This window comes from Acyrthosiphon pisum, chromosome A3 (genome assembly GCF_005508785.2).
Source record: "Acyrthosiphon pisum isolate AL4f chromosome A3, pea_aphid_22Mar2018_4r6ur, whole genome shotgun sequence".
NCBI lineage: Eukaryota > Metazoa > Arthropoda > Insecta > Hemiptera > Aphididae > Acyrthosiphon > Acyrthosiphon pisum.
This window is the reverse complement of record NC_042496.1, coordinates 15,933,095-15,949,469: the sequence shown is the minus strand read 5'-3', so window position 1 is coordinate 15,949,469 and position 16,375 is coordinate 15,933,095. Positions and strand designations below refer to the sequence as shown.

General features: G+C 26.9%; 1 protein-coding gene across 2 annotated transcripts in view; it reads left to right on the top strand.

The window, feature by feature from the left end:
* Positions 1 to 15,300, top strand: part of LOC100164066 (adenylate cyclase type 2) — a 77,043-nt gene extending 61,743 nt beyond the window's left edge. For both annotated transcript variants that reach the window (XM_001948880.5, XM_029491628.1), the window contains exons 7-20: positions 2,335 to 2,462; positions 3,349 to 3,507; positions 7,755 to 7,896; positions 9,646 to 9,831; positions 9,914 to 9,972; positions 10,067 to 10,234; positions 10,506 to 10,695; positions 10,780 to 10,911; positions 11,197 to 11,360; positions 11,432 to 11,663; positions 11,724 to 11,870; positions 12,039 to 12,146; positions 13,276 to 13,521; positions 13,627 to 15,300. In XM_001948880.5, coding sequence (XP_001948915.2) covers positions 2,335 to 2,462; positions 3,349 to 3,507; positions 7,755 to 7,896; positions 9,646 to 9,831; positions 9,914 to 9,972; positions 10,067 to 10,234; positions 10,506 to 10,695; positions 10,780 to 10,911; positions 11,197 to 11,360; positions 11,432 to 11,663; positions 11,724 to 11,870; positions 12,039 to 12,146; positions 13,276 to 13,521; positions 13,627 to 13,761 — 2,196 coding nt within the window. In that variant the 3' untranslated portion in view covers positions 13,762 to 15,300. The remainder of the gene's footprint in view (positions 1 to 2,334; positions 2,463 to 3,348; positions 3,508 to 7,754; positions 7,897 to 9,645; positions 9,832 to 9,913; positions 9,973 to 10,066; positions 10,235 to 10,505; positions 10,696 to 10,779; positions 10,912 to 11,196; positions 11,361 to 11,431; positions 11,664 to 11,723; positions 11,871 to 12,038; positions 12,147 to 13,275; positions 13,522 to 13,626) is intronic.
* The last annotated feature ends 1,075 nt before the right edge of the window (positions 15,301 to 16,375 follow it).

Sequence of the window (16,375 nt, the reverse complement as noted above, 5' to 3'; positions counted from 1 at the left end):
TTTTTTTTTTACATTTTCTCAAATGGTAAAAGGTGTATAGACTACGTGGTTTTGTGATGATATAATTTTTTACACACGACTTTTGATTTTTTTAGAATTGCAATGTAGCCTTTTTCTAGATTAAAAATCCAAACACAATACTATTCTCATCAAAATCAATTTTGGTTACTGTGATTCAGAAAATAATATTATATATAATATATATCTATATTATATAATGATTTGGCATTTTTACAAACTATTTATTTTTCTATTATTTAGATGTGATTTAACTTGTAAACTAATTTTGGGCTAAGTAGTAAGTATGAAATGTACTAAGTTAATACTCTTTAATTGCAATTGGAATTCCAAAAAATAATCAGGTAGATAAGTAATTTCTTTCCGGACCTCAAAATGTTCGACATAATTTAATTTTTTTTACAAACGTTTAAAGCTTGAGTAAAAGGTTAGTTATATTATGATATCTAAAATATAAATATAATTACATCGGTTACATAAAAATCTTACATAGATACCTGGTGGCACTGATTGAACCTTTATTATGCCCAACATAAAATTGATCAACTTGAAATGTACAAATAGCAGTTAAACACATTGTTGTCCAGGGACAAAATTGCACAAAGGCCAAAAATGAGCTCCACATTCCAAAAAATCTGTGTGAAACATTTATAGATGTAAATAAATTAATCTCAAATTTAAAAAAAAATCGGGATATATAAATGAGTCCAATTTAAATAGGTACAATGTGTCAATGTTAACCTGATGCAAGTTAAGTTGTGGTTGATGCTTAAACAATAATAATAATTACTACCTTCCTTCCTTCCCTTCCCTTCCTGGCCATGCTACTTCCTCAGAGTTTTAGCCGTCACTGCGATATTCCACCACTTTTCTCTGTCTTGCACAAATTCATGCCAATCTTCTGTCACTCTGTCAATCCATCTCTTTTCTGGGGCGTCCCCGTGGTCATTTTCCTTGAGGTTTCCATTCAAAAGATAATTACTCACTACAATCTAATTTTTCTTTTTTTTCTCTTTGTTTTAAAATTTTAAAAACCTATAAATACAGTAGGTGATATAAGTTCACTGAGGATTGATTTCCAAATGTGATTACTGATTATCATGATATATCGTTGCTTTTAAAAAAAACTAACTCAGATATATAACTAATCTCACCTCATATTTTGGTTTTTGTAACATAGTGTAATATTTATTTTATTTTAAACTAAATATTTTTATTTGTAATAGAATTATTTGTTTAAAATGCATTTATTTAAACATATAATTATACGTGGGATTGTATAAGCTACTAGGGATACCTTGTTATAGGTATTAATAATTTGTATAGAAATAACAAGAAATATGTGTAGAAAAAGCCCCTCTTAGCCCCTCCCTAGTTATGCCACTAATTATTATAATTTAACACAACTAAGTTATATAACCTTTAACTTAACAAAATTCAATAGTTAGTAAGTGTTTATTGCACGAAAACAAAATAAAATAACACATAGGTAATTAAAAAAATTATAATTTCGGGACTCATATTTAATTTTGTATCAAAAGGTACAATTTAAGTTTCAATTTCTTGGCATGCATTTCAAATTATACAGTAATCTGGTTATTTCATTAACATCTGATATGATATAAATTATGTAAACATTATTGATTTATACTGTATAATCTATTATAAAGTCAAAATAATGTATGCATTAATTAATTTTGTTATTATATACTTGGAATATGACTAGAGGTTAATATTACATAATACAGATCCTATATGAAGATTCATTATAGGTCATTAACCACTAATCAAATCGTACGTACTATAAATTTACTCACTGTCTGTAGACTTTTTAAATTATAACCTCTATAAAGTATATGATTATGAAATTAAATTATAATCTAAATATCTAAATAGAGTGGCTGCTCCGTGCTCGTCGTCTGCATCCGATCACAATTAATATTACATATTTATATGAGAAATTGGGAACAATTAGGTAATCGATTAAACATTTGAGGGTTTCTCACATAACTCTACTTAGAGGTTACTTACAAGTAACAACTAAAAATGTTTAATAAACTAGGTAGCTATTATTTAATAATTCAATGTTACTACGTACCTATGTTAGATATTTGGAAAAAATTCTAAAGAAAACTTTTATAAATAATAATAAACATGTTGATGTCAAACATATAATTAAATTGATTTCCCTGGCTTAAGTACGCCAATGAACATGACAAACGGAATATTTCAAAACTATTTTCTTGATCAATAAATTGTGTTTAACGTTTTACGAGATATTGACCACTAAAATATGACTTACCATTGTGTTACCAGGATAACCAGTGCATGAGGATAAAAATCTTAGGTGACTGTTACTACTGTGTTTCTGGACTTCCCGTATCACGACCAAATCACGCCTACAACTGTGTCAACATGGGGTTGCAGATGATAGAAGCGATAAGGTGAGGAAAATGAATTTAGCGATTATATCGCCATTTAAAACATTAACATTTGTAAGTTCTTATTTTATCGAAACGGTATGCCTTATAAGTGGCATTCTATATATTATTAGACTTTACTCGAGGTAATATTGAACGAGTACTGAGTCAGTCAGACAACATAATATCATCACAAAAACTATTGAAAATTGTTGAAAATAAAAAATGTTAAGTACCTAAATAATATTGATTCGAATAATTAGTTTAGTGAGATTAAGACACTGCCGTTTTCTAATAAACGTTGTTTCTTTCTGACAAAAATTGAATTTACCATTTTATGTTAAGACATATTATTATAATATATTATACTAAACGCCGCTGTGTAAAACGTGAATTTGTGGATACATTATCCAGTTGATTATATTGTTGCGAAATTAAGGGCTACGAAGAAAAACAACTTCCTGATTTTTTTATTTTAATCTTCAGTTAAATTAATTCTTGACAAATTGTTTAGTAAGCAAATAGCCATCATTCACCTGTGCAATCTAATTAATTGCAGACATACATATTTTTGTAAACTTGGTTTACTTTTAATTTCTCAATGATAATTTTATTTAATAAAACAAATAAACTTGAATTTATAAATCTATCTTAATTAAATATTATGTTCGATTCAATACAATTACAATACAACATTTATAGTAGGTACCTACCTATCTTTGATGATTAAAAATATATCTATATCTGGTACAGAACTTTTGTATTAAAATTTAAACACAGTTGCAAGTATATTTTATAATATGTGTATTCTTCTCGGGTGTATAATATTATATATTATATATTATTATGTTTAGAATTTGATTTTTGATTTTCTTGACTCGATGATTTTTTAACGATTGTGTTCCTTAAGATTTGTCAGGGAAGCGGCTGGATTCAACGTCGACATGCGGATTGGTATTCACACCGGAAACGTGTTGTGTGGCGTGCTGGGTTTGAGGAAATGGCAATTCGATGTGTGGAGCGACGACGTGACATTAGCCAACCACATGGAGTCGGGTGGCGTACCCGGGTAATATTATTAGACCCTTTTTTTATTAACCACACATTGAGCATATTTCTACACAGAGTAAATATTTATCCTAATTCTTATTATATTATAGGATTTCCTTTGATGGAAATTTTCGTTTGTTTACTGTCGAGTGCATGAAAAGAGAATCGTCACAATTTACAAACTTTGGGTTATGCTTTTAGAGTCTCAAATAAACATTGCGTGTAAATTGTTTCGTTTTATCCAATATTATTTTTAATCTGCGGATTTTATAAACAGATATGTGTTAGAAGAGCTACATAGGTTTTTAATTAAAAATTTTTTTTTTAAACAATAACATTAAAGCGTTGTCAACACTACTATACATATTCGTAAAAGTTATCGGCTATTTATACACATGACAGTAATATAAAATATGATTGGTTATTTTTCTCAAATAAATATAATTAAACCCTACATATGAGATAGACCATGTTATAAAATAGATTTAGTGATCTAGTTATAGGTACCATTGGTTAAGTTATTGTCTTTATTAACTTACCATTGGTTATAACTTATAAAGAATATAGTGTTTATAATCAATTGTTATAGGTACTAAAGTACTAAACATAAAACTATATAGAAGAAAATGAGATTATCGATGATGATATTTTAAAAGCATTTGCTTTACAATACAGGCGGATACAACTATAAAATATTAAATGTCCTTATACTGAAGATTAAAAGGAAGGTACCTTCTTATTTTATTGTTTACATTAGATACTCAATACCTACGTACCTTACAACGGTGCAGTAAACAGGATTCTGGTATAAAGTTTTTCTAAATATTTTGTAAATGTCATTGTCTATATAAAATAATAATATACGCAGCGATATGAGGTTTCAAATAGGTACGACAAAGTAACTGAAATTGTTAGAAAATAAATCGATATAATATGTCTGAATATCAAATTTACTCATATTATAAACTTCGAAAAAATTGTGGCTATAGGTATACATTTTTGATAATTTTTAATTACTGAACAACTTATGAAGGTATACACGTACTTATACATACCTTATTTTAAATTTGCAATCTGTTTGACTAAGAAAAACAATTTTATCACTATGAATAAAAAGTTTAAAATAAATTTAAAAAGTGTATATAAAGTGTCTAAAAATCACAGAAAGAACAATACTATATACCAGCAGTAAAATACCTACTAATACTATAATATCGAAATCAAAAGAACTTATACGTAGGTAATTAGATTAAACCATTTGATTCCTTACCTAACATGATATTAAATATGACATTAGAAACGGTATACAAACTTGGCTAGATTTTACGAATTTTTATGGATGTAATACTTATTTACGTCATACTTCTTCTACGCAAAAAACGAGTAGGTACCTGTAAAAAATATAGGTGGCAATAAATGTGAAAGTAGCAAGTACTCGTGTTATATCCCAAATACCCATTTTACATATTAAATAATTGTATATTATGATAAACCTATAGGTAGATCGTCAATGTTAGGTAATTATTATTTTTTTATAAACAGCAAAATATGATCACTATTATCAAATTTGACACTAGTAAATAAGTAATAATTTTGACATGGACGCGGTCGAATCGTTACAAATTGGTTTACTGTAATATTTCATTTTCATTGTAATTTGTTATGTTCTACACGTTGGCTGTATTTTGTTGAGTCTCTACTCTATAGTAAAATATTGGATTATTTAATGTTATTTTAGAGTACATTTTAATACGGGTAAAAACAACATTTGATTAAAAAAAAGTTGTTCGTATGCGCATACTGCTTTCCACCACGGTTTTATTAACTTTTCCTCAATCATTTAAACACAATATCCATAATTCATTTTAGTCTTATACGTCGCTTGTTATTTATAATACCTAAAATATCAACATTTAAAATAAACATTCCGCATTTCAAACAAAATCTTTAGACTTAGTATCGCGTGAATCGAGAAATTTAATAGCTGTAGATTCATATATTTTTATTATTATCTTTTTCTGTGAAGTGTTTTTTTTTTTTTTTTTTTATCAAAAGATTTATACATTGGAAATCAATCTAAGCCTAGATGGTAATTTTATAAGTTAATTTCCATTAGACATTAATAAGACAATAATTTCTTAAGATGTGTCACCATCTACTCTTTTAACTTCCTCTTTTTACATTTCAAAACTAACAAAACTCAGTAGGTAATTACTTTTCAAGTAAAAATAGAAGGAAAATATTTTGAAACTAAACTAACCCTAATATTTACACATCGCGTTGTATAAATGCTTTTTGTCAATAAAATTACCCTCAATTATGCGTAGGTATCATCAAATACGACAGCTTTGAATTATAAACATGATTGGAGGATCAGCAAAGGTGCATTTGGCATTTTAATCAGATTATCAAATTTTACCTATTCTGAAATATGCGTTTAATTTTTTGACAATCAAATTACAGACGTTTGTTGATAACCTTAACATACTTGATTTCAATCATTTAATTTAATTTTGATAATTTATGTGAAAAATGAATATTAATACTTCGTAAGATAAGCCATAAGCATAATAATATGAACAATACAAATTAACATAAATAGACTCGTCATTCAAACTATCAATCGTGTTATAATAAATTCTTAACAGAATAAACAATATAAATACATAATATATCAATAGTGAGGATTAAATAATTGACAGTCTCATACAATTTTCATTATTGTCAACATGTCATTTTCATGCATTTCATTAAAACAAGACCTATATTACACTTCAACGAAATTGATATTATTATTTAATTCACTTATTATAAAATCAATATTATTAAAATCAGCTGGCCTTGTAATTCATATGATATGATATATTATACCTATATAATAGAATTAAGTATAGGTAACTAAATAATTTATCAAGTTAGAATTTATATTGAACTATAATTATACAATTATTAATTTTAATATTATAATCAATAACTATTTACAATGCATAAGTAGTACCTACAACATAACAAATGCCTATATGATAATATTAATTAAGTGACGTAGTAATAAAACTAATAATATAATATATAATATGCCGGGTGTTTATTTTATCAAAAAACAGTCGTTTTGTGACGTGCACTCTTTCTGAGTTCCAGATGCAGGTATTTTTTTTTAAATAATTAGTTGAAGACAATTCCAACAGTAATTATTGCAATTAATGTTTGTTTATTTTAAATATTACACAAGTTAAAAAATAATGAATTGTACAATTCGTGTGTGTGTCACTCGTGAAGATGCTCAGGACTCAATACACCTATGGTAGACTTGAAATGTTGTACTGCGGGCTTCCTTATAAGTGTTGTCCTCGTTTCATTCTTAGAGCGGAGTTCACAGAATTTTGACTACGCCCTTGTTGTTTTCGTATTTGCAAAATTGATCCTGTCATGTGTCGCTAATGCATCCGTATATTCGGTATGATTCTAGGAATTGTTAAAGTAATAATTATTCTATTCCAAATGACTTTTAAATAATTAACATAATCGATGAACGTGTTTTCGTGTTTAACCATAACCCTGAGCATCCAGTCATTATATTAGTATAATTTAAGTTTCTAGACCGTAAAATTTTCAAAAACTATTAACATTTTTCTAAATAATTTTTAAGTCGTTACAAAACAATGTTTTTTTAAAAAATTATCATTTTGACTATATTTAGATAATCATTATATTTTTTTAGCGTTTGACTTTTTAATGGCAACGTTCATTTTAATTTCTTATTGCAAATCAGAATATTTTACAGATTACTTCAATGTAAACATTAAATTTTAGACAGGTAATTTATAAATTATAAGTATTTAAAAAGTTGATGTCTGGGATGGAGTGGCACACACGCAGAGTTTCATGTAGGTTACTACTTCACTCATATAAATTATAAATACTTTATACTAATTTGTTTATTGTATGCAATTTTATATATAAATGTTGAAATACTCCAAATAATATTCTGCTTTGAAACATGAAATTAAAAATACGAAAAAGTAAAAAAACGTAAAATTATATTATTAATAAAAATTTTAAAAATTATGTAAAAAAAAATATTAATCAGTTAGTACTTAGTAGGTTTTGAAATAATGAGTGATAATGGTAGGTATATTTTTACGTTAAATGCGTGTATATCATTTATATATTACACAGTTTATTAACTAGAAATAAGCAAATAAATAATTTAATATAATATTGAATCTCGATTGTAATACATGTATAAGTGGTTACATTATGTTTTAGTCGTGTCCATGTCACTAGAGCTACTATGGAACAATTGAATGGTAGATTTTCCGTTGAACCAGGCAATGGTGGTACCAGAGAAGGTTACCTGGCAGATCACAAAGTAGAAACATTCCTTATTGTACACCCTTCAGAAAAAAACGTAAGTAGCCCTTTGAGCTCACGATTAATATAAATTATATTAAAATCTCTGTTTAATTATTACGTATAAATAAATCAGATCTATAATGTAAAAAAAAAATACAAGAAATCGACAATATCTATATCGAGTTATTTGTAAAACGGACACCATGTCACCGTGACCATAGTATGCTGAGTAATGACTATCACAATTCACAGCCATTAGTGTTTACAAATGAAAAAATTAATCAAACGAACCTTTCTGATAGTGTCTTGTTCACAATCATATAAATCTTTGGTAATGTCAAATGAATAATAAAATCATCGATCGGACTGGATGTCAACGTGGTGGAAACTGATGATATCGTATTCAAAGGAAAATATACAAGTCCCTGATGGGAAATATAACCAAAAAGGATTTCATTGATTTTTACTATGAGCCGAAAGAAAAATTATCATAAATAAAAGGTCAGTCTGTACCTGATCACATAATGTGAGACTTTTTGATCGACGTCTATTTTCCATTAAACCAAATTCTGCTACCGCCGGATGTTTTTTCATACAAACCTTCTACAAAGGCGAGAAACCTGGTTTGGTTCTTTATTTCTACGGCTATTTGTCTTTTCGCCAATATTTTGAGGTTTGAAGCCAATATAAATAGTCTTACTTCAAATTTTGTAAAGAATAAATCGAATCTGGTAATAATAAATATTAATAGCATTTGCTATGAAACCTGTAGCAGAGGTTGCCAAAATTCAGAAATATATTTACAATATTTAAACATTATAAATAATATATTTCTTAAGAAAGTAATTTTAAAATACATGAATCATCGCGTATTAATTCAAAAAATCAATTACATTATAATACTCATTGTTGATTTAATCAGAGTTTTCTCGCATTATTCTATCTTCAATCATCGCTGACTGTCTTAATTTAAACTTAACGCTTTTGGTTTATACGGAATCTTATTGTTGAATATTTAATATGTTGGTTGTGGAAATTATTTTACCTATAAATGAAACATAAAGTGACACCTTCACAACATTAATAATTTTTAAATTAACTTTTCTATTTTCTTACTTATAGTTTTCAACGTTTTTTTTAAAAATGAATTATATTTATTTTAGTAATTTATATAGCATTTTATATTTTTTGCAAGTTTGAGTCATAACTCATATACGACGTATAGAAATAATGTTTTAGTTTTTTGACAAAGAAATTCATTTTTCACACAATGTCACTTTATATTTTATTTCTACTTGATTGTATATTATATCTTAAATTTAAATTTTTCTTTTATTCATTTTTCATTTTTCTCTGATTTAATATTCGATCTATAATTGAAAGTTATGATTGATTTGTTTTAATGCAGAATTCCAATAAAATGTAATTAATAAATGTATTTAATGATATACCTAAGTTACTTAAGGTAACTCGTAGGTACTACTATTAATACTAACTAAAAAATTATTATTAGTTAGTATTAATACTAATATATCAATTATAATCAATAAAACTCCATAACTTTGTAATAGTTAGGCTAGTATAAGAGTACTTAGTTTAATGTTGAATTACGTTTAAGATATTAATGCTATAATTCTGACAAGCTAGTTGAAAAACTATATTTAATATAGATAGGTTACTTTTGTATTAGTTACTTACTTACTCACATCGGATAAAAACCTTAAATTAAATATGTTTTTTAAGAAACGTAGTGCATGAACATGAATTAATCTAATTAGTTATTTTATTTTTATTGCTGCGATAGCAAACAGATAACGGTTTAAAAAATTATGGAAATAAGCTATCTGAAAATGGTGGATTTCACTATGAAGATGGCATTAGCAGAAATAGATCGCCCAGTAAAATGACTAAATATATCGAATGTTGGGGCGCGGACAAACCATTCGCAAACATAACTGAAAGTACTATGGCGAAAAATATTGGTCTAGCAGTAAGTAAAGACTCTCATAATATTCATGACCATTTTTCTAGCGTTGTAAGTTATACCTTAGGTAATAATCCTGTTTTTTTAGAGTCTAGCAATGATTGAATCAAACTTACTTCCATCAAAAAACACTTGTTTAGATTGCAAGTAAGTGTTTACATTTTTCAACACTAACGGTACCATTACATCGTTATAACTTCTAATTATTAAAGCTATATTTGAACGACCAATTATTTTTTAGGAAATGGTTTAGCTCGGAAGATTTTAATCCTGTGTGCTTATGGTTCAAGAACAACGTACAAGAATCACAATACAGAAACCAAATGGACCCTTTTTACAAGTACTACAGTGTCACAGCTTTGTTATTATTCGTGTGCATGGTCGCTATACAATTGCTGTTGATTCCTAAGTGAGTTTAAAATAAAAATGTACATTATATTATTATTATTATTATTATTATTATTTATACATACAAAACATAGTGAACAAATTAATTTCTACTAATATATTTTTCGTAAATATAAGTCTTATATTATGTCATGTAACACTATAATATTTTAAGTATATTATAATTTACACTTAAACACAAATCATTGTACAATATTATTTATGTTTTAAAAATAATCAAACAAATATTTTAAAAAATCTTTTAAATTAAACTTATCATTTGTATATTAAAGATCGTTAACAATGTTGGGAGCTCAATGCGCTTCATTCATCGCGTTATTTGTTTTCGCATACGCCAGTTGGGTGTCAGAATACGATTGCGGTGCTCAAGAAAATGTTTCCGTAGGTTCGTCTAGATGGCTTCGGATGACTATATTTCTATTAAGTTCTACGTTAGTGGGAACGTGTGCCATTATTACCTTGGTTAGTTTTTTAAAATGTATTATTATTAGTATCTTAGTCTAATTATTTTATATCTTCATTATTTTACGTTTAATTATGTTTTAGCAAGATTTCATGGACATTAATTATACCGAAAGTTTTAAATTGAATAGTACAAATGAGTTATTTTTAAACACCACAAAAATATTAGACCCAACAGAAAACCAAATAAATTGGTATTCTTTCTCAGCGGTTTCTGTAAGCTATCTAATATACTGTTACGGGATGTATTGGAGTGTATACAGTATACGGGAGTACCTATACGTGAAAAAATATTAATTATAAATGTAGATAAATATAGATTTATATTATCCACATATTATATCGAAAAATGTATGTTTTTTTACCAAATTTCTAGCAAAGGGACAGACGTTTTTGTGAGACCTTTATATGCCACTAAAATTATTATTTACCAATACATCCCTGTATATTTATATTCAAAAACATTAGAACTTACTGTATTGTACCTTTTATCACTTTTAGGCATTTTTATGTAGTACTACCCTCACGTTGTCTTTGATATCAGCATTTCTTCGAATTGGTATCACCCTGAAACTTTTCATTATGGTTATCTGTGGATCACTTCATTTGTCTATATACCAGACATTACCTTTATTTCAATATCATTTTATGAAATATAGTGATGAGTAAGCAAAAATACAATGATTTCAAAGATATACTTGTGTCGTTATAATATGTTCCATTTTTATTTTTCAAGTGAAATACCATGGCAGATAAAAATGTGGGCTCCAGTTATTCTTTTGGTCATTGTATTTCACATGTTAGACAGGAAAAACGAGTTAGCTGCGCGAACAGATTTCTTATGGAGAGCTAAATTAAAGGTCGAACAAGAAGAAGTGGAAACAATGAGAGGTATCAACAAAATTTTATTAGAAAATATTTTACCAGCTCATGTTGCAGAACACTTTCTTCAAGAACAAGCCCTACAAGTTGGTGAAAAAAAATCAAATCAATTTATTTAAAATGTAATTATTTCGTTTTAATTTTAGGACTTATATCATGAACGTTACAGTTGCATAGCAGTAATGTTTGCGTCAATTCCTAACTATAAAGAATTTTATGATGAAAACGATGTCAATAAACAAGGACTGGAATGTTTACGATTGTTAAATGAAATCATCTGTGATTTTGATAAAGTAATGAAAAAATTAAATGTATTCAAACTATTCTGGAATGTTCTATATTTTTTTAAGTCCAGGTTAATAGATTTTTTTTTTAAATCTCTACCACTTAAAAACTTATAGTACATTGCAATAAGACGAATTTAACAAGGAAAAATTATAATACTTGTATGATTTTTATAGCTACTATTAAAACCTAAATTTAGTTCAATTGAGAAGATTAAAACTATTGGCAGTACTTACATGTTAGCTTCAGGCCTTAGGCCTGGAAAAGAAGATAACACATCAAAAGTTAGTATTTTTTTTTAATTGTACGTCTTATTGTAATTTAATTGTTATAACTTAAATAGTGAAATAACAATTAAATTTAAATTAAAAGTAATCAAGTATATTGTATCCAAGGATCAAATTGTATTAATCGAAATTCGTGAACTTCAAAAAATACATATAATATATTAATGTATATATAGTATATATTACTATACTTCTATAATGTATACCAATATATAACAGCTAAAGTCTGAAATTGGGCAATTTGCACATTATCCGGACAATCTGTGCTTGTTTTTGTTTTCGTTTGATTTTGAGTTATAATTTTTTATATTATTTTGGAATATTTTTTTAAGATAAATAAACGAAAATCTAAGTATTTTTCCAATTAATTATTTATTGAAACAGATACAAAATTTTTCTTTTGAACATATCATATTGCAGAAGTTCACGTTTAACTCCGAATATACCTAATTCAATTTCAACTGACGTTATACACGTATACTTTCAAGATAAAATAGGTATAAATGTATAATTGAATAAAGGAATTAATATTGGTCAATAAACAACAAAAGATAAGCAATTGTCAAACAAAGTGCCCTTATTAATAGTGACTTCATAATATTTTTTTTCTTTTGATTGTTACCTACTTTATCCATCCATCAATGGCTAATGTACAAAATAGTCGGTTAATGTACGAAACTATGATTTTAAATGTCGAGTACCTATATACTTTATTCAAGTAGTACCCATGTTAAATGCGCGGATCACTCGGATAATGTGCACATTATCCTTAACCACGTTCTGGACTTAAGCCGTAACATACCTATAGGTATACATATGTGTATACACATTATAACACGAGATGACGTGTGTATATTATACTGTATAGTATATTTAATACTTATCCATATTATAATTATGTAAATGTATAATTTTCTTTTTTTTCGTCATGTCGATTACTTGTAGGTAAATCATATTATTCTTGTTCGAGTTTACAAACTATATGTACCTAATGACAATACTTACTTATTCAAAACTTGATGGTAGACGGTAGACTATGGAAGATCTTTAGGCCTTTTTTTACAACTGCTATCACTTATAGGTGTCATAATACTTATCATATATAATATTAAAACTACATTTATAGGCTGCAGTGGACAGGCAGCAAGAGCACAACGTAGTGATTCTGGTTGAATTCGCTATCGCATTGATGACCATTTTAGAACAGATAAATCGAGAGTCTTTTCAACGGTTTAAACTAAGAATAGGATTAAACCATGGTCCAGTCATTGCTGGTGTGGTAGGTGCACAAAAACCACAGTACGACATCTGGGGCAATACCGTGAACGTTGCGTCTCGGATGGACAGTTGCGGGATTATGGGCAGAATTCAGGTATGCATATTATTACAGGACGGCTGTTATTCGTCGATGCCATATCCGCATATGTATTTGCAAAGCCTCAAATCTAACAATTTATTATGTGGTTTTCTTATTTAGGTCACTGAAGATACGGCTAAAATCCTGATGGCAGCTGGTTATGATTGTGAATGTCGGGGCCCGACGTACGTTAAAGGAAAAGGCACATTGACAACGTATTTCGTAAGAACACAATACGACCAGAAATCGAAATAATGATTTGTTTTTGTGATTTTATTTGAACGTGAACAATTTAAACATCTACTAAAATTGTATGATAGATTTTTCGTTCACATTTTCCTAGTCCAAGGATTCGAGTCAATTAGATAATGATACGTTCATTATATTAATGATTAAAATATAATTTATATTACATTTATATATGGACATATGGAACATATGATATGATACCTATTGTTATTAATAATATAATATAGAATACAGTCTTTAATATAGTACCTATATTGTATTAAATTATTATATTGTTAAATTATACAACAATATTGTGTATCTATGTATGATATTGTTTTGGTATTTTAGAATATAATTTATATCTAACCATTAAAAATTGTACTTAAACTAACTAAATTTACTTGTTAACCAAACAAATGAAATTGTTATTTTAGTTATAAATTTGAGTTGTTATTATGTTGAACTATTTAAGTCATATTCATTCATAATTGTTTAATATAATACTTATATATCTATATTATATAGTACATGTATAATGTATGTGTTATAAAATGTTAAACTATCATAATAGACACTCTTAGATAGGTACTTGAAAAACAAAGAATAATAATTCTGGTATAGTAAAAATAGTCTGTTGGTAGAAATCTTCTAGATATTGTCATATTCATATGGAATCATTTTGAAATTTATCTAAACAAAATAGGAAATATTAATTTAATAATTTGTATCTACAGTAATACCTTAGATCATAGACTTGTATATGATGTAAGAGTAATACTTATACATTGTTATCAATTTATAAGACCTTTTCAATTGATATAGGTAGTGTTTAAATTGTACTAAAATATTAATAATCATACCTAATTTTTAAAATCATAATTATTATTGTTTTGTATAGGTATCTGCGTCGTTCTAATATAAATTATTTTTATATATTACAATTTTATCTAAAAAAGAAATGATGAAATAATTATTAATTTATTTGAATGTTGATTATCTGAATATCTATAATATTTTAGAAAAGGACAAGAGTTTTACAACATCTTATAGCTTATACATAATTTGTATACATAATTTACTGAATTTACATAATTTACTGATGATTTTTTTTTTACCCGGAGTTATCTCAATTAATTGATGTGTTTTGTAAAATATATTATAAAGTATAATATAAGAGTATATTTATTTATATATTATAAGCGGCATACCTATCTATGCCAAATTACATAGAAAAATGTATTCATTTATTATATATTCATTAAATTGTAATGGTCCATCCAACCTTGGGCCACTGATCAGTATACCTAAATACCTAATCATATTTAAGGAACCATTAGCATTATGTTGATTCACTAAATGTTTAGTAATTATTTATATGGAACCCAGCACTAGCATTTTACATTTTAAAATAAATAATATCTATAGGTACATAACTGACATATTCAAATTTAGAGCCATCAACAATTTATTGTAGCCTGTAGTTACCTTAAATAGTATAATATACTGTCATTTGTCATATTATCAGCAGCTTATTAAAGATAACAATAAAGATATAATATATAAGTGCCTATACTACTATAATCGAGTATAATCCTCTTGTTCACTTCTTCTGACGTCATCGTACAGTAGGTTCCTATACGTACCACAAGGAGTTTAAGTTATATTTTATTATATAATCGTATGTTTATATGTCTTATTCGAAAGCGCAATTCAATCAAATTCACTTTTCACCAAAGTTCAAACTTTAAACTTCTAATTTTAAAAATATGTTATGAACGTGTTAAGCATTTTAGTACCTACCTACCTATTTAGTATTTTAAAACTTCTATGCTCACATTCACATAAATAATAATTGATAATCATTATTAAACTAACATCTACCTATGGGGTTTATACAAGAACAATTCAAATTTGACTTACTTACTTATTCCTAAAAAATTGGAGCAAAGTAAAATACATTGCAGGTTACATTGCACAATGATTAAAATTACCTTACTTTAATGCATGTAATAACTATTGGTGCAATGTGTAGTGCTTGTGCTTTAACTAATCTGAACCTATACATGATATAATTGAATAAAATATTTTTTTTTTTTTTTAGTTGACTAAGTCAATACATTTTAAATTAAATTTCAATCCCCTAGATTTTCGTTTTTCGTTATGAGTTTTTGTGTTTTTGAAAATAACTCTTTTCATGGCATACATCTTGGTGGCGAACTAATAAATTGATATTTGAAATGTTTGAAAAAATTTGTAACGTTAATAAGAAAAATATAAAAAAAACTACAATCTCTTATCTCAAAATCGTAATGTGTTACAATTGATATCAATAAATATTTTTTTTGAAGCAATTTTTAACCCCTGGAGTAAGGTATCCCACTCTTACGGTATTCCGAGAATAAACATTCCAACTAAATATTTTCCAACAAAATATAGCCCCCCCATTATTTGATCATTTAAATTGGATTCAATTAATTATAAATTATTAAGGATCGGACTTTAATGCCATAAAAAATAAGAAAAATGCCTTAAAAACTTTAAAAATGTTTTTAATCCAATGAACTTTTTGAACTTAACTATAAAAACACATTATATAAAAAAATTATGTAGTAATGCATTATTTTTTGGCAGGTATTAA